Source organism: Rhinolophus sinicus, chromosome 18 (assembly GCF_057876585.1).
Source record: "Rhinolophus sinicus isolate RSI-liver-muscle chromosome 18, RSI-T2T, whole genome shotgun sequence".
NCBI lineage: Eukaryota > Metazoa > Chordata > Mammalia > Chiroptera > Rhinolophidae > Rhinolophus > Rhinolophus sinicus.
The window spans coordinates 9,809,872-9,835,033 of record NC_142518.1 but is presented as its reverse complement, the minus strand read 5'-3'; the positions used below and the strand labels follow the sequence as shown (position 1 = coordinate 9,835,033).

General features: G+C 40.3%; 1 protein-coding gene across 4 annotated transcripts; it reads right to left on the bottom strand.

Annotated features, from left to right (window-relative positions):
• Positions 1-676: 676 nt before the first annotated feature.
• Positions 677-24,838, bottom strand: ZRSR2 (zinc finger CCCH-type, RNA binding motif and serine/arginine rich 2). Of its 4 annotated transcripts, none has more exons than XM_088795282.1 (12): positions 23,418-23,481; positions 22,929-23,008; positions 22,639-22,684; positions 19,043-19,124; positions 15,589-15,697; positions 15,298-15,384; positions 12,426-12,464; positions 11,695-11,813; positions 7,140-7,353; positions 4,216-4,271; positions 3,346-3,455; positions 677-1,204 (listed from the first exon to the last, which is right to left on the bottom strand). In XM_088795282.1, the coding sequence occupies exons 7-12, from the start codon at positions 12,447-12,449 to the stop codon at positions 699-701; spliced, it is 1,029 nt and encodes a 342-aa protein (XP_088651408.1). In that variant the 5' UTR covers positions 12,450-12,464; positions 15,298-15,384; positions 15,589-15,697; positions 19,043-19,124; positions 22,639-22,684; positions 22,929-23,008; positions 23,418-23,481; the 3' UTR covers positions 677-698. The 4 variants fall into 4 exon arrangements, with proteins under 4 accessions (XP_088651408.1, XP_074180046.2, XP_019601877.3 ...); XM_074323945.2 differs by having other exon boundaries at positions 15,254-15,384; positions 23,418-23,474; XM_019746318.3 differs by lacking the exon at positions 22,639-22,684 and having other exon boundaries at positions 23,418-24,838.
• Between the last annotated feature and the right edge of the window lie 324 nt (positions 24,839-25,162).

Here is a 25,162-nt window from a genome sequence, read left to right as displayed (position 1 = left end):
TTAGTCAACGCATACAGAAATAAGCAGTTAAACATAAAATTTACCAAATTGGCAGATTAAAATAACTTGGTGTGTGGGAACAGCAAAAGTTACGATTGATAATTTTTTTGTAGTTTTCCTGGAGGGCAATTTGGAACTACTTCAGTATCCTTGCCTCTTGATGTAATTTATCCTGAGGAAATGATCACAAATGCATGAAAATATGTAAGGAAATGCACCACAGGGTTGCTTATTTATAGCACAGGATTCTTTAATAGTGCAAAACTTAAAATAACTTAAAAATCCAACAACAGGGATATGGTTGAATAAATTGATAGATCCACACTATGCAATGAGTAAAAAAAAGGCATTAAGAATAGGGCTTGATGAAATACGACAATGTTTTAAGTGAAAAAAAGCACATTCAACTGTAGCCGTATATGATGTGTAAAAAATGCACATCCGTAAGAGAAAAAAGACTAATGCAATGCTCCAGTGTTAACTGGTTATCTGTAAGGGTTAGGATTACAAGTAATTTTCATACTTATACATTTTAGGTTTTCTATACTAAACACACCAATTATAGTAAGAGGATTTTAAAACGGGGTCCCAGGTTAGAGGGTTCTGCCAGACTTGCTAACCCATTTGAGCTCAGAGCCCTCCATCCAGATATGTAGCAGCCATAATGAGATACTCATTTATTTCAGAGCAATAGCGGTTTATTTGCGTTTGGGACTCAGAATAGTTCGGTCTCTACTACCCGACCTCCTCCCGCCGCGACTCCTGGACCTAGAGGGGCTGCGGCTGCGGCTGCGGCTGCGGCTGCGGCTGTGGCTGCGGCTGCGGCTGTGGCTGCGGCGGCCCCGGCCCCGGCTGCGATCCCTTTTTCTTCCTCTGCTTCGTGAACTGTGCCTTTCCCCACTTTTGGATGTGTGTTTGTGAGATTTCTTCCCCCTGTGGCTACTTCTCCTTTTTCTCTCAGTTTCCCCATTCCTTTTGTAGGAGTGGGCGGGACTCGGGCTTCTCCTCCTCCTGGGCCTGCCATAGTATTCGTCACGGTGGCCCATCCTCTCTCTCCTGTCGGAGTTCTTCCCAGAGGAGCCAGTCCGATCTGGAGACAGGTAGATGTCCCTGTTAGCCTCCCAAAACTCATTGTTGGGATTTCTGAACACATGAAGAAAGTTGCAGTGCTTTCCTCTTGGACACTGTTGTATTTCAAATAAACCTGCAATGGCACAGTAAGGAAATGGCATTTATTGCTGCCACTTTTATCCTTCTTAGACGGTACATTGCTGATGTTTGTACATTTCTGATGTTTGGGTGTAACAGAACATTTTCTACTGTGAATCATTTAAAAGGCACTTGCAATAATCTGATGTTACAGTTGTGGTTCCCAGATTTGAAAAATATTCTAATACTCTAATGGCATTCTGAAAGGTAACAAATCCGAAGTCTTAATTAACCAGATTACCCCATTCCTCTAGTAGATTATGGTATGGAGTGCAACCAAGCAAATGGCGACCACATAATTGTTTCTAGGGTTCACAATCCCACTCGTTGACAATGCGGATCCCTAATTGACACAGAAGCTGCAGCCCTTGGAGTCCCTGTGGCAGCATGCTTCCAGGGCATGCTGGCGGCAGGACAGAACCACTGGCCAGAAGGGAGAGCCTATTGCAAGTGGAGGATTTGGACTTTCTTTACACTTTAAGAAGATAGTCAACACTGGCCCAATGCTTTAATTTACCAAGCGCTTTTAATATGGAAGATTCTTGTCAAAGGTGAAACCTATTTGAACGCTTTAGAGATCCTTTTGGGGTTTTCAAACATTTTTTCAAAAGCAGTACATTCCCCAAGTATGTAAAACAATTAAAAGTGAAATACCTCCATACCACATACTATATACAAAAAGTTAAAATAGAGCAGAGTCCTAAATGTAAGACAAACTATAAAACTCTAAAACATACAAGTAAAATCGTTATGGCACTGAGCTAAGCAATGGATTCTTAGATGTGCCACCAAAAGCACAAGCAAAAAAATAAAGATAAATGAGATTTCAGCAAAATTTAAAACTTTCGTGCTTCAAAGAAAACTATCAAAAATGAAAAGACAACCCCCACCTAATGGGAGAAAATATTTGCAAAGTGTGTCTGTAATAAGGGACTGGTCTACAGAATATACCAAGAACTTTTAAAACTCAGTAATAAAAAGATATAACCTAATTAAAGTATCTGAATAGACATCTCTCCGAAGAAGATACACAAATGACTAATGACAAGGACATGAAAAAATGCTCAACATCATTACTTACTAGGGAAAATAACCACGTTGTTATTTAAAAATAACAAGTGAAATAGTCTCCTGCTTTGGGTGAGTCAAAGTCACACTGAGAAGCACGTCACCAAAAAAACAAAACAAAACCAAAAAAACACCTCACTGAAATCACACTGCATTCCCAGAAACTGACAAAAGTAACTGCCTTTATGGAGAAAACAGTTGCATTTCTTTCAGCCCAAGCCTTTAAACTTAAAGTGTAATGGTTCTTCTGGTTTTCCGAAGCAAGGAATTCTAAACTTTTTTTTTCCTCCTTCAATAAATGGTTTTTAACTGACAGCATCCATTAAGACCTGGCTGGCAACGATTCAGACTTTATATGTAAAGTACAGATTTTTTAATAAGGTTTTAAGCAGGCATGTGTAAAGCAAGGGAAAGTAAAGGGTCAGAGAAGCGCTCCCCTAAGGCCTGGATAGCTCCACCTCTTCGCTTCCGGGTACCTCAACAACAGTTTGGCTAAGCCCATCCGATAGATATCAAAAGAGAAGGAGGCCACCAAATTGGTGGCTATTCAAAGGACTGACTCATTTCCTGTCGATGAGTCAGCCTGACTGAATGAGCCCTCACCACATCACACAAAAGCATGTATTTCAAGTAAGGCAGGGAATGTTACAGGGAATGTTTTAGGTGGCAAAGATAACCAAAGATTCATTAGGGATAAAGATGGGGGAAAAACATAGCTCTAGTGAGGCGAGCCAATGAGTAACTAACGCCTCTGAAACCGCAATACGGAAAAGATGGCTTCCCACAGACACAACATCTCAGGCTTCCTGAAGTGTCAGACAGAGCCCAGGAGTGAGGATGAGACTGGAATTCTAGCCCCAACTCTGTCACCGATACACTGTGACCTCAGTCATCTCATGCATAAAGTGACCCGCAAGGTCTGTTACAGATCGTAAATGTGATGTCCTTTATGTAATCGTTTTGGCTCATCTACTGCATGAGGTAAAAGCTATGTTTCACCCCTTTCAAAGACTGTCCCTTTATGTAACAGTGGAACAACTGGGGAAAAAAAATCATGTTGTATTTTACCACAGATTGCCATTTTCCACCGGGTCACTGGGCAGAATTCACACTGAAGCTGTCGTCCTGCATACCATCGTCCGTTAAACAGAGAAAGGGCCGCTTGGCATTCTTCTTCCCTTTAAACCACAAATTAAAGGCTGCACTTTACCATAATGTCCTAATATGTAGATTAATCCTGTTGTTAGTTAACCATTTTATTAGTTTACTGTAGGACCACCAAGCTCACTGGTTTCTGCTACCCAGGGAGTACCCATTAGAGCATTCAAGCTCTTGAAGCTCACAATCTACTTAGGAACCCTCTTACTAACCCTCTGAGAGGTTCTGATGTATGGAAATAGGCTTGAGTCAAAGCTGCTTAAACCAAAAGATTGGCCTCTTAAAAATGCAGAAGTGTCTTCCATTGTCGAGAAGGCTTCTTCCTTGGCTAGGACTGCTGTTCTCCTTATTACAATGGCTCTTTTAACCCATTAGCCGTGGCACAACCCCAGCAAACAGCAAACTGAGCAGAAATGATACACTAGCTGTACACTGAGAATATTTGGAGCTTCAATTTCTTGCTCTTTTGATTTATACTTTTCTATTCTCTATTCTAGTTATCCCTTTTCAGCTTGTATTCTAATTATTAAAATTATGTAAGTAAAAAAAAAATAACTATATTGCAAAAGATTAAAAACTTTGTCAAGTATACAAAGAATGAAATACAAAGGTATTCATTTCAAATCCCTTCTATATTTCTGTATCAGCTCTTAATATTTGCATTTTTAAAACTACCATGCATATGAAACCTACATTTTCAGTGGAAAAATCCCGGATCTCAACATAATCACAACACTACTGTGACAGAATGTGAAGACATTTTATGTTCAGGATACTTACGATTGATATTGAACATACACATTGCCCCTCAGATGAGGTTCCAAATTGCAGCTGACCTAGGGGGCAAGAAAGAATTCTATCATTAAAAAACAAAACAAAACAAAACTAAGGGAAAGAGGCCCTCTATAGTCATCAAATGCACTCTGTCCGGCCAACATTACCAAACCGAGTGATCAACTGAAGATCTCAAAATCGAGATACTGCCCCACTCTCACATCTGCTTAAGGCATACTTCAGCATATATGGATATGTGGGCCCCAACCATCTGATCCCTGTTGGTCCAGACTCCCCCTGCCCCATAGATATGAAATGTTTACATATACATAAAAATACAGAGAACACAAATCAGCCCATATATACACCACTCAGACTTCACACTAACATCTTCCTTTTTTGACTGAGAATGTTTAAATGCGTAAAACACGAAAGACCCAGTTGAAGTCCTTCCATCCTATTCTCCCCCCTCCATCCCATAAACGAACACTATTCTGAGGTTGGGTGTATCCCTTACATTCCAAACAGAAATACACACACATGCACCCAAATATCCATAGCTATACGCACACACAGAAGCACATATATCATGTGTGTGCCATAAAGTACATACATGTTATGTGTACACATACACAGACATGCATATCTATTATGTACACATGGCCATAAACATATTTATGAATACCTATGCAAAAAAAATGTATATACATTGTCAAACCATGTATAGCATTGCTTTGTATATTTTTAAATTCTATATAAATAGTATTTATTCCACCTTCTTTTTCCAAGATGTAATCCCATAAACTTAATGACTCATTTGAACTACTGTATACTGGACATATCAAATTACCACATTAATCTATCCACTCCTCTGAGATAGCCAAGGTGCTTCCAATTTTTCATCAACAAACCGTGTGCAGTCAGCACTCTGGAATATGTGTCTGGGTGCACAGATGTGTCTAGTGTGCACAGCTATAAGTAGTGTAACGATCTGTAGGTGACAAGTACCTTCAACTTCACTAGGTAACGACAAACTGCCCTCTGAAGGGGTTTTACTACTTCACATACCTCACCCACTCATGGTATTAAGAGAATTGGTCATTTTTTACCTGAAAATGTTTTACCTGAAAATGTGAATATCTCATTTTAATATGTAGTATTCCTCTGACTCCTTAGGTTGAACATCTGATCATTTGCCTTCAAAAATGACATCTGATTTGGTTTTATATAATGGTACAAAAAGGTCCTCAAATATTCATACTAATGTTTAGCTTTTATTTTCAAAATAAATCTGTAATTTTAGAAATTTATTCCCAAGTATTTTTATCAGCACATCCAAAAAGAGGCGGCATCCGTACTGTCCAACAATTTATGCCACCGACCTTAGAAGGAGGCCACCTCAGCAGCGCCGGGGACCTTAGAGACCACTTAAGCCAGTGGTTCCCAAGGACCCATTATTAATTTTTCATGATGAATCTGATCTTTTGGAAATTTTCCTTCTAAAAATTTACTAAACAGCTTTCCATTTATAACTGCCAATGTGATTAGCATGAGCTTGGCTGACAGAATTCTAAACAAAAGGGAAAAATACACCAAGGTTAGTGGGTGGCTTGCTACAGATAATGGTGACTTCTACCAACCAGTCTGAAGTTTCGAAAGCAGCTCCACCACGAACTTCACGGAGCAGTATAATGTAGAGACCCCACGAAGGAAACCGCTGATGTTGTCTAATCCCCTTACTTTTGAAATGAAGAAAAGGCACAAAGGGGTAAGGTGACATGGTCGAGAGCGCAGGCCTAGACAAACTGCACTAACCTGGCACCGCGTTGTGTGTGGCCAGGCATTGCTGCTTTAGTGTTTACTGCTTGTGCTGAGAGGTAGTGCGAAGACAGGAAGGCATACGCAACAGAAACAAATGGCAAAGGGGAAAGACATTTTTTTTTAAATTTAAAAAATCTTGAAATCAGTAGAAAGAAGAATAGCCTTGAACTTCACGAGTGCTGCTGGTTAGCAGTTAGTTGCTCTATTCTTTAGCTGTTCCAACTTTCCACTGTCATTGCTAACTAGCAGGGAAAAAACCCATAAACCCACAGCTTTATTCCTGTCTTTCCCCAAATTCTGGGACATTTTCCCCAATCTAACATAACAGAATCATTTCCGGTTTGGATCTGATCAAATCACAAACCAAGTAGGAAGCTTCACTGCGGTAGGTCCCACTACTGGGTCCCGGGAGTAGTGGCTACTATATCCGACTTTACTCTTGCCTTAAGGAATGTACCAGAATAATTCTGTGTACTCTGAATGTGTCCCTTTTTCACCCCATATGCTGCATCACAGACCATAACCTTGGGAACACTATTTTCAGTACTGAAAGTATCCAATGAATAAAAACAATGTAAAAAAAAGGGGGGGGGGGCATCAAAAGTTACAGTCTAGGATAGCTCCAAAGTAAGAACATGCACCTAGGGTGGCAGTTCCAAGCAGGCACCATCAACACAATGCAACAACCAACTCGGTTAAGTGGAGTCCGTGGAGCGGCGCGGCACCGTGTGCACCACAGCTCTAGGTGGGACCGGCCGTGGAGGGAGGCAGTGCCTTCTCCATCGTACGCAGCCTCGAAGTGAACGCTGTCTGCACGGACCTTATGCAAAGAATTCACTGGCTGGGAACGAGTTGGACCACAAAGGTACTGAAGAGATGAAAGAGCCTTTCCCATCCAGTCCCTGGCACCCAGGAACTTTCATGCGAGCACATGGTTTCAGGGAATACCTCTACCAAGAGAAGGAAGTAACAGTCACGAGTGCCTGGGTGCCCGACAGCAGGCCAGGCCCTGCACCATGGCACACGTCCCCATGCAGGCTCTCTCGCCCCACTGGGGACTTTGGAGGGAAGGGAAGCGGGGCCCTCCCACGTGCACTGTGCATGCCCACCTTGAACTGGATCACCTTCCCCACGTTTCTGAACTCCGGGAGCACATCCTCATAGAAGTCCAGGAACTGCTGGTAGGTCTCCTCTTCGCTGTACTCCAGGCTGGCGTCGGGGTCATAGTCGTCCCTTCGGCACTGCTCCATTCCAAACGTGGTAAACATACTTCGAATAAGAAGGGTGGGACTTGATGTCGGGAAATTGTGTTTACGTGAACACCTGCATATGAAAGAAAAGCTTCAGTTCAGCAGTCTAATAGAAATGACACACAAAGAGCTTGCTTTAAACTTTGAGACTCAAGTACCTTGGCTGTTTCCACTTAATTGTAAGATAAAACCCATTCAGACATTAAATTCCAACACTTAAGAAAACTATTCTAAGACTGACCAATATATTGACTCATTAAAATGTAAAGGTGGGAATTATTTCCAAGTTCATATGCCCTTCAGCTGCCTTTTGATGAAGTTCAGGAAGGCTTACACATGTGAAAGAATAGGGAAAAAGAAGGTCCCTTGGCATGACAGATTATGGTGACAGGCACATACATATCCTATGTGGGACTCAGGAGGAAGGTGAGAACACTACAAGCCCAGTTCTACACAATCTTCAACTAACCAGATGCTTAGAGAAGATGGTATCTAAGAGTTTCTAGCTAAAGGAGTATCTCAATCTCATATATGTATAGCGTTTCATAGTTTTCATGACACTTAAAAATTTTCCCCTCTGATCCTTGCAACCTGTTAGGACGGTCGGGGCTAATGTTTCCCCTACTTTGCAAAGAAGCAGCTGAGGCCTAGGGAAGCACACTTACCCAAGTCACATGCCTGGTAAGAGAGGATCCCAGCGACTCGAGTAACCTACAGTCTCTCCTGCCTGTTCATTATAGGAGATGATAAGTGTAATTAACTGAAGGAGGCTCAATGTTGTTTTCATAGTGTAAACTGGACCAGGCTGTACCTGAGCAATTTTTAAAAAAATCTCTTATATGAGTTTATTTTATTTACTTCTTTCTAAAATGAGGGGAAAAAATGTAGCTCAAGATTCCAAATCATCAAAATTTTCCTGATTAGGCTTCTAGTTAAAAAAGTGATTAGGACAAAATTTTTAGGAAAAAAATATCCCGAGAACTTAGGAAGAAAAAAAAGTTGAAGAACTAGGTAAGTACTGGAAAAAACAATGGCCCTGAAATGACAAAATGTTTAACTCATACTCCCTTTCGAGGTCTGTAATATGCATCTGTGCACCTAGAGAGAATGCATCCAGAATGCCCCCACAGCATGTGCAGCTTAGAAATGTGCAGTGTTCATGAATGTGAAATTTTCTATTTCCCAAAGGACCTCCTAGATCATTCAATAAGAGCCCCTGTGATGAGATCCACCTTCCCAAGTATAACCGACAGAACACAGCGAGGATTCAACCTAGCTGACAGTGTTAGCAGGGAATCAAAATGTTACAAGTATGAAGCACGTGCAGGATTCAACAAGAAACCAATTTAACAAGGTTAAAAATCTGCTCACATGCTTATTATATGTGAATGAACCTGACTCTAGTTCTCAGGGTGTCAAACAAGCGTTTGTGAGTTTTGGAACAGAACCAAAATCCCCATCCAGGGAAAATGACCCCTTGGCCTGGAGAGAGGCCATACGATGAGCCAGCCCTACGACACCTACTGAAAAGTCAGCTAAGACAAGAGACACTTGGGAAGGCTCTGGTACCAAGCCTGTGTGATTCGCAGAATCACCTGGGGAGAACAGATTTCTCAGACCTGCCCCAGACCATCTGTTCAGACCTAAAGACTGGGGGGATCCATACTCTCAAAGTAACTCCCCACCTGGTCCTGAAGGTCAGCCATGTTTGGGAACCCCTGGTTTAGGACTAGCTATTTACCCATTACTCAGATACTGGAATCACGTAAGACTGCCACAAAATCCCATACAAATTACCTTCGCCCAAGGACAGCCAATAAATGGTGTGGGTCTCCAGTCTCCAATGCCCCCCGGGTATAGCTGACTAGGCCTCTTTTTCTCTTTTCAAGGGAGTACTCCAGGTACCCACCACCACTGTCCTCATATACATGTTCCAGTTAGACTACAATCATTTATTGAAGGTCTCTGTTTAAGAAACATTCTCATAAAAATTACCTATACAACTGTTAATAAAACATCTATCCAAGCTGTTGTCCGCCTTCCTACTCGATGTCTTTATACAGCACTCCATGGGAGAAACATTTCGAACCTGCTGCCAGGTTCCCAAAATACTGTTCATTCTTCCTTTCTGGTAAGAACTACATTAGCTCATCATCGCCTGCGATGTATTAAAACCCAGGGCCAAATGTACCACACATTCACAACAACTCACTTTCATCTCCCTTCTTTGATTTCGATTTATTTTACTAAACTTAGTGTAGGAGATTGTGAACTTTCTTTAAATCACTTCTGGAAATTGGCGAGGTATAAATAACTACCCCAGTAAATAAGTTTTACTTTTCAGCAGTAATTATGTTGTTTTAGGAGAAAAATAGTAACTCTCCTCAAAGCTTTGACTCCAAAAAAAAAAAAAATCAACGTTAGATGGCTTCGAGAATTAAACTCTAATAATTACAAAAAGAAAACCACCAAAGGAATGCTTAGGCTATGAAAGTGTTTGATGATGTGACAAACTCCAACAGAAGAGCTGCGTGATCTGGAGCAATTAAATCCCTGTGGCTCCCTATAAAAGGGGCACCGTATTTTTGTCTGAAGGGATGGTGATGGAGTTTGTAACTGCCAATTTCATAGAATTTTATTTCATAACTCATCACTTGCAAGATGAAAACATCAAATAGCTGTCATACTTTTTTTTTTGATAGTTGTGATGGTAAAATTGCATATGCTTATCAAATATTAAGAAATGTTCACAAACTAATGTGACCACTGTCAATATTTTCTTGAAACGACTCAGGAGGGTTTTGAGAGCCTGACAGTCCATTCTCCTTTCCACAAACACATACTGTCAACTGATGTCCTGAAACCATTTAGGATATCTCCCCTTCTCTCATTTTTTTTTTAAGCTTTCTAGATGCTTCTCACATGCATCCAAGGGTTGAGAAACACTGTTCTTAAAAATTGTAAAATAGTATGAAGGCTTAAATTTAAAAAGAAATAGAAGTGAATGATAGAGAAGGTTCACATTTTCAAAGAAGGAAATAAAACTCATATCATGGATAATTTTATGAATAAGAGAAACATGAGAGATGACATAGTTTCTCATTAAATACACGTGAAATCGCCAATTTACATCCCATTTTGGAATAGGACACTACAATACAATTAGATCTTTTCTTCTGCAGAATGCATAGTAATAATTAGATTTTGCTTCAGATGGATTCATTCACCATTATGACTTATGTACCTTATTTGAGTTATTCAGTCATAAACAGGCCAAATTATAAAAATCACCATTGCCTGGAATATATAGTAGGACAGTAGGTATAAACCAGTATTTGCTAAATGAATGAAGACATCAGTGTTTAGTTTTCAACATGAACGTCTTGCTACAAAACCAATGACCCAAAAGAGGCAGGAGACAAGAGCGTTTCAGAGAATAAGGGCAACAATAAAAAAATGAAAACACCAGCAAACACTCTGAGAGGGCTTGCCACGTGCCTGGCACTGTGCTACCTGCTTTCCTTGCATTCATCCATTTCAGGCTCACAACCCCCTTATAAGGGGGATACTATTTTTAATCCCCATTTTACAGATGAGGAAACTAAGGCATGGAGAACGTAAGTAACTTTTCCAAAGTGACAACCACGAAGGCCAGTGTTTGAACCCGGGATCTGCTCCTGTGTCAGAGCACACTGAGAATGATGAATTAGAATAATTTTCCTCCTTTCACTCAGAGCCTGTCTTTTACAGCTATCCCTGTAGGCATGCCAATTTTTTAAATTATCTTTTGTGCAGTGTTTGTCATTTAAGATATAAAGCCAGGCTGCTCGGGGTCTCTTGAAATAGATGATTTTCCCATCCAAGTTGTCCCATGTGGACTAATGTAAGCACAGGCAGAAAACAAAAAGCAAAAGATCTTCATCAAGCTGTGCAAGGGATGCAAAGGAAGCCCTGTCAGACACGTGGGCTAAGCAGCCCAGAAAACAGGACCGCGGGAAGCAGAGGTGAACAGCTAGGGAACTGGAGACGCAGCAAGAACACAGCAGATGCCTGACCATGAACATTTCAAACTTGGATGTGAGGGCGATCTGGCGGCGACATCTGTCACCCCATTGATCGCTAAGGTTGATCGGGCTGATCTGGCTGGCTAGGCGTGTGTCCCCTTCCTCCCTCACCACTCCATGTGCAGCCCTCCCGAAGCCGTGCTCTCGGTCAGAAAGGACAATCTTCCTTGATAGAGGACCATTCTTCAGTCAAAGATATCTGAATAGCTGCATTCCCGTTAGAATCTCCAGACAAGCTCTCAAGCTGAACATTTCAAACTGAAGCCCACGCCACCCCCAAAACCGGAACTCAAAAACCTCAACATTTGGAGTCTGACTTAATTCTGACATGATAAAGCAAATTTAGTTACCTATCTCCAAATCTGCAAGCTCCTGTTTTGCTGTAGAATGGGCAATTAGCTCGATCTTTCTCCACTATTCTTAAGTCGGTGGGCGGTTCTGGGTTTTGCCATGTGGTACCATTTTCCAGCTGTTGAAAATAACCATGAGTTTACTGGTGGTGTACGATTCCATGAAGAATTGTTTAAAATGTATTCAAATATTTTGGTCAAAAATAAAAACAGATTCATTTAAGAATATAGACATTTAAGTGGTAACATGCGATCGAGGCTTTACAAACAACTGTGCTGAGATACCAGCTGTGTGTTTCTCTTGGTTTCGTTGTTGCCCATGATCAGGCATCACTACGGCAACCAGGAGCAGTCACCGAAGTTTCCCTGTGTCCATTCATTCTGACAAGGGTCGAAGGCCTTGTTAGGGAACCACTGAGAGAAATCAAGATTACTCTGAAGCAAGTTAAACTGTCCAGCGGGGTTAAGAGTGTGTGATGTTGCTTATCTATACATTAAGTACCTGTTTATAAACAAGTACAATCCACAGGGGTGATTCGATACTATTTGCTTATGTTCGTCAATACATTTTTGTGATTCTTCTTGTTGCATAAATCACAGAGCCACAGAAGTGATTCCAGATATTCAGATGTGATCTAAACAGCCTACCATAAAATTAACACTACCGGAAGTATTGTTTTTAAAGAAATGTTCATTGGTCTCAAATTCTTAACGAAAGGTTTTGAAAGTACCTCATTTTCAGCCCGCTCCAGCATCTTCTGCACAGCTTCCTACAAATGGTGCAAACATAGGACTAATGAAAACCTGGAAGTCAGGTAAGTCACATCTGGTTTCTCTGGTTAAGAATGTCATGTGTAACAATTTTTAAAAACCCACGCATACGAAAGGCTTCAGATTCCAATTTGCTTTCTACAGCACAGACCTTCTGAAAAGCTTCCAAAGGATATATAGCTGAGAATTTTTATTCGAATAGAACATTTAATGGCTTAGATTGCAAAATATTGAAAATATCATCTTATAATAGTTTCAGTAACAGTAATATTTAGTATATTGAACATATATACCACATTCTAGTTTTTAAGATGAGGTACTCGTGAATATTATAAAATGCAGTGCTAGCTGAAGCATCATAAACATTCAACAGATGCTAAAACAGGACATGAACAACAGTAATTAGGACTGATGAAAAATCTCAAACTTTTCATTAAGGCAAAGGAAGTCCTGCAGTATGCCAGCAAATTTTCACCTCAGGGGCATTTAAATGACTTGAAATTATGGTCAACAGACTACTCTTTCCTAGCCCCTTAAAGCATTACATAAAAGACTCGTCTGTCTAGCTGCTTACTTGATAACTCTACCTGGTCACTTAAGGGTCCTTGGTAACTTAACACACTCAAAACAACTCTAGTTCTTCCCTACTCCTCACCCATCTAAATGCCCCATTTCAGTTCAAACTAAGAACCTGCAAGTGGATGACGTGAACTCCCCTCCTTTTCTTTCCCCTCTCTGTCCATTCAGTCTACCAGCTAGAGTCCTGCTGACTCTGCCTCCACACCCCCCCAACCTGTGTGCTTTTCTGTATTAAGCACAACCCTCATCCAAACCACCACCATGTCCTATCTGGAACAGCTGCTTTCTAACCGGTCACCATATTTCTATTCTTGCCTCCCTGGTCACGGCTCCCCATCCCATCCCTTTATACAAAAGTTAGAATAATCTGTTAAAGGTAAAAGATATAAATTAGATGAAGCCACTCCCTGCTTGAAAACCTTTCGATGGTTTCCCATTACACTTAGCATAAAATCCAAACTCCTCCTTCCAATCCAGGCCTTACATGATTGACCCTGCCTACCCTCCTGGCCCGCCCTGCTGCTCCCTCCTTTGGTCTCTAGGATTAAGGCGCCCTGACCTTCTTTCAGCTCCATGCTCAGGCCTCTTCCCTCTGCCCGGACCCCTTTTCTCCCTGAGAACGTTGCAGTCAGGTGTCAGCTCACACATCGGCCCCTCAGAAAGTCTTCCTTGACCAGGCAATCTAAAGAAGTATTTCCCTACCCCAGTCACTCTATCACACGACTCTCTGCTCTATTTCTTTAAGCACTTAAAATGATCTTACAGCACTTAAAATGACCTTTTTTGCTTCCTGTTCATCTCACTCTCCCATCTAGAAAATGAGCTCAACGAGAACAGGGCTGTCATTTTTGCTGTTCTATCTTTCAAAGGATAGAGAAGGATCTAGCTAGAGAAGGATCGAGAGAAGGATCTAGCACACAGCAGAAACACGGCTTGCATGTCCCTTTATATATGCTTAGCATCTATTTCATTTTACCCACTTCTCCTTATTGTCTCACCAGACTTCCTTTGAAACAAAAGCCTTAGCTTTCTGAAAAGAAGCCTTAGCTTTTATCTAATGCCAGAAAGACCTTAACTGAAGAATATTCTACTGTTAAAATGGGAATTGGTCACTCTCTATTAAAAAAACAAAAATGACAAGTGCCAAACGATTTTCCTGCCTCTGGTGTGTTCATGCCTTATCTGTAAAGCAGTGCTCCAATAAGGGTATCTAAAATTTGCACTGGAATTAACTGATAGCCTGAGACATAAAAAACCAAAATCACAGAGGCTGCTTCTAACGCGTCATGACTGGGATGTAAGCAAATGCATTTTCCCCCATGAGAAGGTGATTAACTACCCACTTTTATGCTATTCAAATTTAGCAGTATTACAAAAGATACATCCTGATGAATCAGTCAAGGAAAGACGAGCTGTGATATCTTTGAAATAAATACACTGTTAAGGAACAGCAGCAAAATATACCAAACCAAGCTTTATAAACAATCCCGAAGATACAGGAGATATGTACATATAACCTTACAGATTTAAAAAAAATGATTTTTTATAACCTTACAGATTTTTTACCTATGTTTATAGCCCAAGTTGGAAAGGAAGTCAAGATTTCATAACAAAAAAATTTCCTAATTCCTCACATGTGAGTTCCTGAATTCTTTCAATTGACTAATTCTTGCTGACATGTCATAAGCAGTTAAGTCTCTTATGAACTAAATAAATGTGGAAACTACAAAACATTTTTCTCTAAGTCAACTCATACATAACAGAACCTCAGAAAAACACCATTTGCCCTAGAGTGGTACATAGTGTAAAGCAGGGGCCAGCTGCCTGTTTTTGTAAATAAAAGTTTTAGTTTTATTGGAACACAAGCCACAACCATTCATTTACAGATTAGCTGTGGCAGCTTTCATGGCCCACTGGCAGAGTCGGGCATTTGCAACAGAAACCATACAGACCATAAAGCCTAAAACATCACTCTTTGGCCCTTTACGGAAAAAGCTTGCCAACCTCTGGTATAAAGGGTAGGAGGGGTAACGCCAACGAAAAACCTTAATTTAACGTATCCGCCACTGCACAGACCAAAAGAAGAGCGTCCGAAGGAAACTCTAGTGTATATACTAAAAACATCACTTTTTAGACAAAAAGCCGAAGTGCAAACCCTGCTGTGCCTATCGCTTACTCTTCAACCCCACCACATGCCACCTCTGCTCACTGAGAGGATACGCAGTGCGTTTATCCTCCTGTGACAGGCATCACCTCTCGCTCTCTCTTCTCCTGTAGCTTCTGCTCCTCTTCTTCTTTCTCTTTTCTCTGCTGTTCTTCCCATTCTTCCTTTAACTTTCTCTTTACAGGGGGAAAAAAGAAGGAAAAGTAATTATTTTTTTCAGATTCACTTTTTGCAAGATTTAACATACCGGGCAAACAAATGAAAAACTTGAACAACATTGGTAAAATGGATGATATCCATTTTTTTTAAGTTCAAGGCACGTAATTCTTAATGAGTTTTGGTTAACTAGTAAGTTAAGTGTCAGCTGATGAATACTGTACCTCTTGTTCTTCCTGCCGTTTTCTAGCTGCCTCTTCCTTTTCCTTCTTTATTCTGAATTCTTCTTGTGCCTTCTGCTCCCGTAGCAACCATTCCTCATGTAATTTTTGCCTAGCAATGTGATAATGTAATCAAATAAAAGAAATGGGCACTAATCTATCCACACACACACACGTAAAATGACGTATTTGGGAATGATTAAACTATCATAGAAGACATTTCCTAGAAAGCAGTTAAGTGGAGGTAAGAAGACCAGAAGTATGAGTAGCAATGTCAGAAAAGCACTCCATTTCAGCAACTATCATCCTAGAGGGGAATGACTTAAAATCACTACTTCTACACTCCGTGTCTGTGACATCTTTTACATAAAACGACACTACAACTTTCCCTGTATGTTGGCCACAGTGATGTTCAGCTGCCAATAAAGTGAGTAACAAGCTTCAGAGGCCCTCATCCAACTTTTCACACTCAGGAAGTACTACCCTCTCTGTTCTATGCATTTGAAAAGTGGCGATAACAGGATTGCAGCACTAGGAACACCGGGCTTCTTTTACCATAAACCTTTGGACTGCTACTCAATCCAGTTAAGAGACGCCTGTGGTTTGCCCCAAGCACCAAAACTGCTGAAAGGAGGAAAATAAAACTACATCATAATCATGTCTTTAAAATTAAGAAAGCTCCAGATTTTAAGAAAAGATGACAAGGAATTATAAAAATAAGTAAGCAGGTGTCTAGTGTATGTTTTAAAACGACCAATTATAAAGAGTGATGGTATCTTAAAATGGGGTCTCAGACATCCAATACCACAAGTTTCTAATTTTAAAGATGGGTGATATTTTAAAAGTTTATCAGCCATTCGGGTGTTTAGTTGCATTTTCCAACTGAATCTGGAGATGGGAAATGAGATACAAAAAATTGTTCTATATCACTTCAGTGACATTAGGAGTTAAGTAAGGTTTTACGTCTAGACTGGGGACCTAACCACAATTTCAAACACTCTATGAGAAAATATATTCCAACTGCAGGCTTTAGGAGCATGTCTTTTAGCCATAGTAGACACTGGCATATTGCATATGAAAAAGTTATACGCCGATTTTTGACTGCTCGGAGAGTCAGCACCCCTAAGCCCTGTGTTGTTCAAGGGTCAACGGTATGTCATCTTCATCCTAATAGAAATCTGCAGTAAGAACCAGAGTTATGATAGCACCTCCCAGCTGCTAACACAATGTTAAGCACTATATACCTATCACCTCATCTAATCTGCCCAATTCCATGGGGTAGGCACTATGATTGACTTATCTCCATAGTTAAGGCAAGGAAATTGAAGCTTAGACAGATTAAGCAACTTGAATACAGCTGGTAAGCGGCATCCTGAATCCAACTCCATGTTCCAGTCACTACTGCATTTGTGGGGCGGGGGGCATTTTGATAATTTCACCACCTATTTATGTGCTTAGGTAGAAAACAGGAATTACAAGAAAAGAAGCAACATTTCTAGTGAACATACTAAATAGCTAGAGAGTGTCTATACAGTTTTCTCCTCTTAAAACTTTTTAATTTTTCACTGTGTCAAAATATACACACCATACCTTTTTAACCATTTTTAAGTGTACAGTCGTGTAGCATTAAGCACATTCAAATTATTGTGTACCACTTACAAAAAAAAAATTACCCCGTGAAAAATACTAAAAGTTAACAGAACATTTTGGTCATCTTGGGGTAGGGGTGGCCTCTTTAAGTCAGACACCACGGCCAGATATCATAACAAAAGTTGACCACATGAAAATCAAATTATGGTAAGTAATGCTGTAAGCCAAGTTAGGATTGATGAAAAATGAGAAAAATATACATCACACATATGACAGATAAAGGATTAAAATCCTCAATCAAGTAATAACTGCTTACATAACAAACTTAAAAAAAATGTATCCCCAAAAAGATACAAGACTTAAGCAATCTACAAATAGGTACCGTATTTCCCCGAAAATAAGCCCTAACCGGAAAATAACCCCTAGCGTGATTTTTCAGGATGACATCCCCTGAACTTAAGCTCCAATGTGTCTTTTGGAGCAAAAATTAACATAAGATGCAGTCTTATTTTCGGGGAAACATGGTAATAAAACATATAAAAAGATACTCAACCCTACTGATTCATAAATGCATATTTGCAACAATGAAATACAACTTTTCACAACAGGAGTTTTAAAAGTTGATTAATAGTGGGTGGCCGGATAGCTCAGTTGGTTAGAGCACAAGCTCTGAACAACAGTGTTGCCAGTTTGATTCCCACATGGGCCATTGTGAGCTGTGCCCTCCACAACTAGACTGAAGACAAAGAGCCACTGCTGAGCTGCCGGAGGGGTGGTCGGATGGCTCAGTTGGTTAGAGTGCGAGCTCTCAACAACAAGGTTGCTGGTTCAATTCCCTCCATGGATGGTGGGCTGCACTCCCTGCAACTAAGATTGAAAATGGCAACTGGACTTGGAGCTGAGCTGCGCCCTCCACTAGACTGAAGGACAATTCGGAGCTGATGAGCCCTGGAGAAACACACTGTTCCTCAATATTCCCCAATAAAAATTTTAAAAAAAGAAAGTATCATTGTCATTATAAGGGAAAAAAAAGTTGATTAATAGCTAGTGTGAGTGAAGGTACGGGGAGATGGGCAGCGTGATTCACTGTTGGAGGAGCTGTAGACTACAAACCCAACGCCCTTCCTACCTGCCCATCTACATTTCACGTGTACTTATCCTCTGATCCCAACCATTTCATTTCTAGGCAAATACTAGGACAATTACCAAGGATATATAGTCATGGATGCTCACTTTTTATATAGTAATAAAAGTCCTGAATGTAAATTAATAATAAACTAATAGTAAATAATATAAATAGTACATAGTAAGAGAATGTTATATAATAGTAAATAACCTGAATGTTCACTAGTAGAGAACGATAAATTATGAAGAATAAATTATGCTATACAGTGGATACTGCGTTGCCATTGAAATGATTGAATTAGATCTCTGTATCAACATTGAAATAAATGCCCTATATATTTGGCAAAAAAAGCAATTTATAGAAAAAATATACATAAATATCACTCTATTATAGAAATATGTACGTACAGTACACGTACACTTTCTTATATTCTTAACAGTGACTATCTTTAGGTATGTTGAATTCACTGAAGCCCTTTTATACTTCTTAATTATTTTGATTTTTCAAAAACATTCACGAATTAGCAAAAACAGTGAAAAATAACTGCCATTAAAAAAAAAAAAAAAAAAAAAGACAACATCTAGGTTTATCCTGTCAGCTGGAGATTTAGTTTATCCAGGGTATTTTATGAGACCTATTTTGTACAAGATTTTATACAGAAGATCTGTACTAGTGAGTCAAGACTTATAACATTCAAATGAAATAACTGGGTCCACAAGAAGTGCTTCGATCAGTGCTAACCTCTCTATCTCCAATAGCTTCTCTTCTTCTAGTTGGTGGTGTTCAATAAAAGATTCTTCCTCCTCCTCCTTCTGTGAGAGCCCTGAAGGAATTTAAATGTTTTATTAAACTCTCTGAGTATCACAAAACCCTAGTCAATAATTCAGGAAAGAAAAAAAAACATACATTTTTTTAAATCTTTACAATCATGGTACGAACCTCTTCTTATAACCTTCTAATAATAAGGGCTCCAACCTCCAAATTTGGTACAACGTGAGCATCCAAAGGAGTAACAATGGTAAGAGGTAACACATTAAATTTAAAAAATTAATCGACGGTTCCATAGTGATACTCAAAAAGTTGGTGGGGGTGTGGGAGGGAACATCCATCTTTACAGAAGAATGGCAACTAAGAAATGTAGGAAAGACTTAAGTAGAAAAGTCATCACTTTTGCAACCCCCATTGTAGACACTAATTTTGGACAAAGGTGTTAAAAACATTGGATGAGAAAGTTTGTTGAGAAGAGGATATTTACACCATCTCAAAATATCAGCCCACAGATGCATACTAATTACAAAGGGGGAAACATCCTTTACAATGGAGCCACAGACTGGTAACACTGACCACATTTCGCATTGCTAGGAGTGGATCCACCTGGCACTACAGGCGCCTGATGTATGCAATGAGAGGTACACAGCATCAGCTTTAGGTATTTTGCCATAAAGAGTATAAGCTGAGGGGTGGCCGGATGGCTCAGTTGGTTACAGCGCGAGCTCTCAACAACAGGGTTGCCGATTCAATTCCCACATGGCATGGTGGGCTGCGCCCCCTGCAACTAGGTTGAAAACAGTGACTGGACTTGGAGCTGAGCTGTGCCCTCCACAACTAGACTGAAGGACAATGACTTGGAGCTGATGGGCCCTGGAGAAACACACTGTCTCCCAATATTCCCCAATAAAATTTATTAAAAAAAAAAAAAAAGTGTAACCCGAAGCTAATCCGGAGCAGACAGACCCATCCAAAACGCAGGGCATTCAACCAGACAACTGGCTTGGGCTTTTCTAAATAATCAATCTTGGTCTGAGAAAGTTTAAATATGGCCCACGTATCCTATCATTGAACTATTGTTCCTTTACTTGGGTGCAAGTTTAGTATTGTGGTCCTTATTCTTAGGAGATGCAGGCTGAAGTATTTAGGGGTGAGGATCATGATGTCTCCAACTAACATGCAAAGGGTTCTGAAAAAAATTTGTACGTATGTATCTACATAAAGAGAAAGAGCAAGAGAGGGAGACAAACAGAGAGAAAGGCAAAATGTTAATAATTGGCAAATCTAGGTGAAGCGTTCATGGGTGTTTATGGTAGTATTTTTTTCAACTTTCTGTACATGAGGACATTTTCAAAATAAAAACATGGAAAACAATTTTTAACATAGGAGAAGATAAACACATATCTTCTCCCATTTAGAATTTAAATTTAAGAGGAAAAAATGAAGGAAACTGAAGTGATTTTAAAGAAATGTAACAGAAGATCTCGGCTTAAAGGAAAAAGATCTTGTGTCATGTATATTGAGTATAGGTCTCACCAAAGGCTCGCCTCCTCCTAGATAATTACAATAATTTACTTTTCTTAAGCAAGTCAACTTTATTATTTCAACACTTGAAATTAAAAATCAGTAAAAAAAATTAGGATGAGTTCCAACTCATACAGACTATCTAATAATTCAGATAATTAAATGATCTAATGTACATAAAAGGCGTTCCAGAGAACCTGGCACAGAGGCTATGACTGGCTAACTTATGCCCACCGACTAGACACTGCCTGGACACAGCTGATATGCAAAAACATCTGTTGCCTGACTCACTCAACCCCCCATCCTGCCTCAAACCAAGCTCTCACACTCCACAGAGGTAATCACTAACAGTTCTGGGTGTAGCATTTTCTCTACATATGTGTCCTTGCATATATTTAATCACTCATGTACAACATATCTGTTATACATGTAACTACTACATGGAATCATGCTATGGCTTTAAAACTTGCTTTTCATACTTAATGTTACCTTAATTTCTGACAAGTAAGCTCGTATCAGGTTATTTTAAGTAGAACTGGGTGCTAAAGAGGCTACCTGTAATTGAGAGGTCGATATTCCAGAAATTTCTACCAATCATTTGCCAACTCACTCTTACGGCAATTCTTATACAATATCTCTATATTGTAGTATTCTGGGTAACGTTTGCTCATCCAATGTGTGCTATAATGAACAGCAGTGTTTGGTAGGCTACAATATTCATGAAGCACATGAAGTAATGCATTGTGAGTTGGAGGAGGCAAAAGTAGGAGCAGTCATCCAGAGACAAGTGTAGTCCTGGATCTGCCATTAGCCATATAACCCCGAGCAGACCAGTGACCTGCATCTTTCCACTGACTAAGATGCCAAAGGACACCATCCACCTGCCTCTCCACAAAGGCTCACTACAAACACACTTTGCGAAGTCAAAGGGAAAAAAAATTAACACAATACAAACAACAGCTATAGGAGTTAACATAGGGAAAGAAAAAGACGTTAAAAAAGTATATTAGAAGAAAACAGGTTAAATGAGCAAGGTAGCTGAGAACTTTAAGGGGGTGGGGGATCACTAAGAACATCAGTAACTGCAACCTACCCTGTATTTACTTTTATTCCTGACGCTTTATCTTACCTCTAGTAAACTGAATGAATAAAAAAGAAGATGCTAACAAAGGTTGCAAGTAAACACAGTGCTCCTTGCATTGTAAATATTGCAAGCATTACCACTAAAATAATTACTAGACAAGTCCAATGGTAAATAAAACATCTATGGTTATGTTTCTCATGGCCCCCACATCCTGGTTACTTGAGGCCATGGTCTGTGGACTGCAAGAATTGTCTAGGGTTTGTTTTTTTTTTTGTCCCCACTTCATTTCTGATTTTTTTAAAATTAAATTTATTGGGGTAACATTGATTAATAACATTATATAAGTTTCAGGTGTACAACTTTGTAATACATCATCTGTATATTCCACTGTGTGCTAACCACCCAAAATCTAGTCTCCTTCCGTCACCACATATGTCTAGGATAATTTAATAAGCATATTTTGGATAACCTGGATGGCAATCATTATAACCCAGCACTACTGTGTGATTTCAGGGCTTCCACCTGTATTCATAACTACTATATAACTTTATAACTTAGTAGTACTAATTTCATTATATTAAACAGGCAACTTTAATATATAAATAAATGTTAGTTTCTGCCATATGAAGGCCAAATGACACCATAGCCAGTGCAGACGAAGGTTCCAGTATTTTAACAGAAAAAGTAAATAACCACAGGACAACAGTAGTGGTGGAATTCTAAACTTCAATCAGTACCATATTCATGTTGTGAGCATGTTTCCCATCATCCATAACATGACATTAATGTAGATTTGATTTTTACTGAATGTATAATTTCACTTGGTTTTGTAATTTGTAAATGTTGATTTATAGTCAAATAGTGTATTTTACATTACTCAAGTTTGAGAGAAACTTGCAAAATGTCTAAAACCCTTGACTCCTGCTAGTTTTACAAAGAAGAATATTCACCGAATACTTACTATGTGCAAGGGCTGTGCTAGGTGCTGTAATTCATGATGCCTGCACCTGTAATATTAGATAGTTCATAAATACTTACACATAATCAGTGGGTGATGATTCACCATGACTTTTTCCCCCCCTCTGTAGTACCTTAATGTTGTTTCTGACATGGGTCTAACATAACTTTACTTGGGAGGCAGTAGCCGCAGCAATTCTTTATCAGATACAGTACTTGGCTTCCTTCTGTCACCGGGGCCTCAAGTTAGGGCCTCAATTTAATACACAGAAAACAGGATGAAAAGTCCGTTACCTGAGTCTCTCAATCGAGCGAGTTCCTGCCGACGTTTCTTTCGTTTCTCCTTCTTCAGGGCGGCCCTATACTTTCTGTGGCTGGAAAAAACGAGACATGCACACTCCAGCGTCAGTGTCCGCACCTGCAGCGCTGCCTGCCTGAGCTCCCCTCTCCTCCGTTCCCAGTTACAGGAAATCGCTCGGGTGCTTGAGAGTGAAATCTTTCTTCCCATGTTTTCACTACAGAATATGTATTTGACCATCACCTTTGCTATATCCCACGCCCAGAGGCAGATCTACATCCCGCCACCTGTTCCCCTCCGCGTCTCCCTGAGCCCACAGATGCCCGCGTCAGTCCGGAGCGCACCCCGGGAGCGGCTCGAACTGCCGCGGTGGCTCGCTTGCTTGGCCTAGCTCCCCTTGCCTTCCTGCCTGCACGTCCTCCACGCCCAGCCTCTGCCCGCTCCATCTCCTCTTCTCGCCAGCTTATCCCCCCAGCCCAACTTACCTAGGTTTCTCCGGAAGCACCAACGTCTCGGGCGCCGCCATCTTGCCAGCGTCGCCACGCCTACAAGAGCCGGCCGGAAGAGGCGGGCCTAAGAGAGAGCGCAGGCGCTGCGCGGTCTCTCTGGAGGTTGGGGTGCATGGCTCCGTCCCGGCGGACCAAAAACGGAAAATCGGAGGTTTCTGTAGGTGGCTCACCTTCTGAAACACTGTACACGTAGATGTCTTCTTCCTGAAAACTCCTACCCCGCACTGGAATTACTTCTTCCCTCGCAGCGCTTCCCTAGTGCCTTGTCACTACGTTCTCCCCACGTCATAGTGGGGTGTCTTGTGGCCAGGAAGTTAAAGTCACACTTCTTTTTTTCTCATCCACTCACGAAGCCTCACCCTACCCACAGAAGCTCGCTTAGCTTCCCAGTCCGACTACCCCCCAGGTTCCGCCTCCTTCTGCGGTTCCACCTATCAGCACCTCAGGCAAAGCTCCAGACTCCACCCCCTTCCATTCAGAACTGCTCTGTAGAGGTGAACTTAACTCCTGGGGCTGCAAAGGTGCAACCTCTGCTCCCAAGGGATTTAAAATCTAGAGGCAGGAAAGAACCAACACATAAATCAGATAATATGGTACAGGCAACTAAGTGTACTTAAAATAGTCCACCTTGAGATTCAGGGAGAGCTTTTCTGATGCCTGAGTTGAGTTTTAAAAGAAGACGGCCTTTACCCAGGTGGAGAAGGGTAACAAATCAGCATAAGCAAAGGCACTGAGAGAGGTGAAGCAATGTGAAATCTGCCGGAACCGCAAAAATTTTGGCCATCGAATTTAAAGGGCAATTGGAGAGTATCAAGGAATACAGCGGTAGAGGCTGGGGCTAGGTTATGGAAGAGGGCCTAAAATGTCATGCTAAGGTTTACTTACATTCTGTAGGCAACAGGGAACCATTGAAAGCTTTTAAGTTGAGACTTGTAGTCATATTTGTGTTTTAGATAAATTACTCTGGTTTGCAATGTAAAGAATAAAGCTGGAATACTGCAATCTAGGTGAGAAGTGATGAGGAATTAAATTGTCACAATGAGAGTAGTAAATAAGTTTCATAACTAGTTTTATGCTTATACGTATATATTTCAATAAGCACTTTGTTGCTTTCACAAGTCTGCTTCTCGCACTAAATCTTAAACTCCGTGAAGGTGGAGACTTGGCAGTTAAATCCCCAAACTAGAAAATGCCCTGAGCGGCACAGAATATAGCTGTGTGAATGCCCAATTTTGCTGTTTCCTGTGACCAGGACTTATGCTGAGAATTACTGCCATTCTGAAAGCATCAGTGTTTGGGTTGCTATAACATTTCTTACGAATTATACCAGACTTCCACATAATAGCAATAAGAATGTCTTCTTGGAAGATACTCCTTATTAAAGAGGGATACAGATTTAGATTTTATTTTGTTATGATTCAGAAATGAGTGTAAATCTCCTTTTATAGGAGTTAGATATTTATCGTCAACAATTTACCACTGAATTCATTTTCATGAACAAGTTAACTTCATAACAGAAGTTTCTCTAAAAGCCAATTCCATTTCTAAATTATAGTTACCTTCTTTTGAATTGATAAATTACAAGATAAAATATGTCAAAATTTAATGCAAATATACATTATACTATGATATTCCAATAAAGTTACTTTTATTCTACAACATATATTTTCTATTTTTCTTTCTTTCTTTTTTTTTTTAAGGAGGGCGCAGCTCATGGTGGC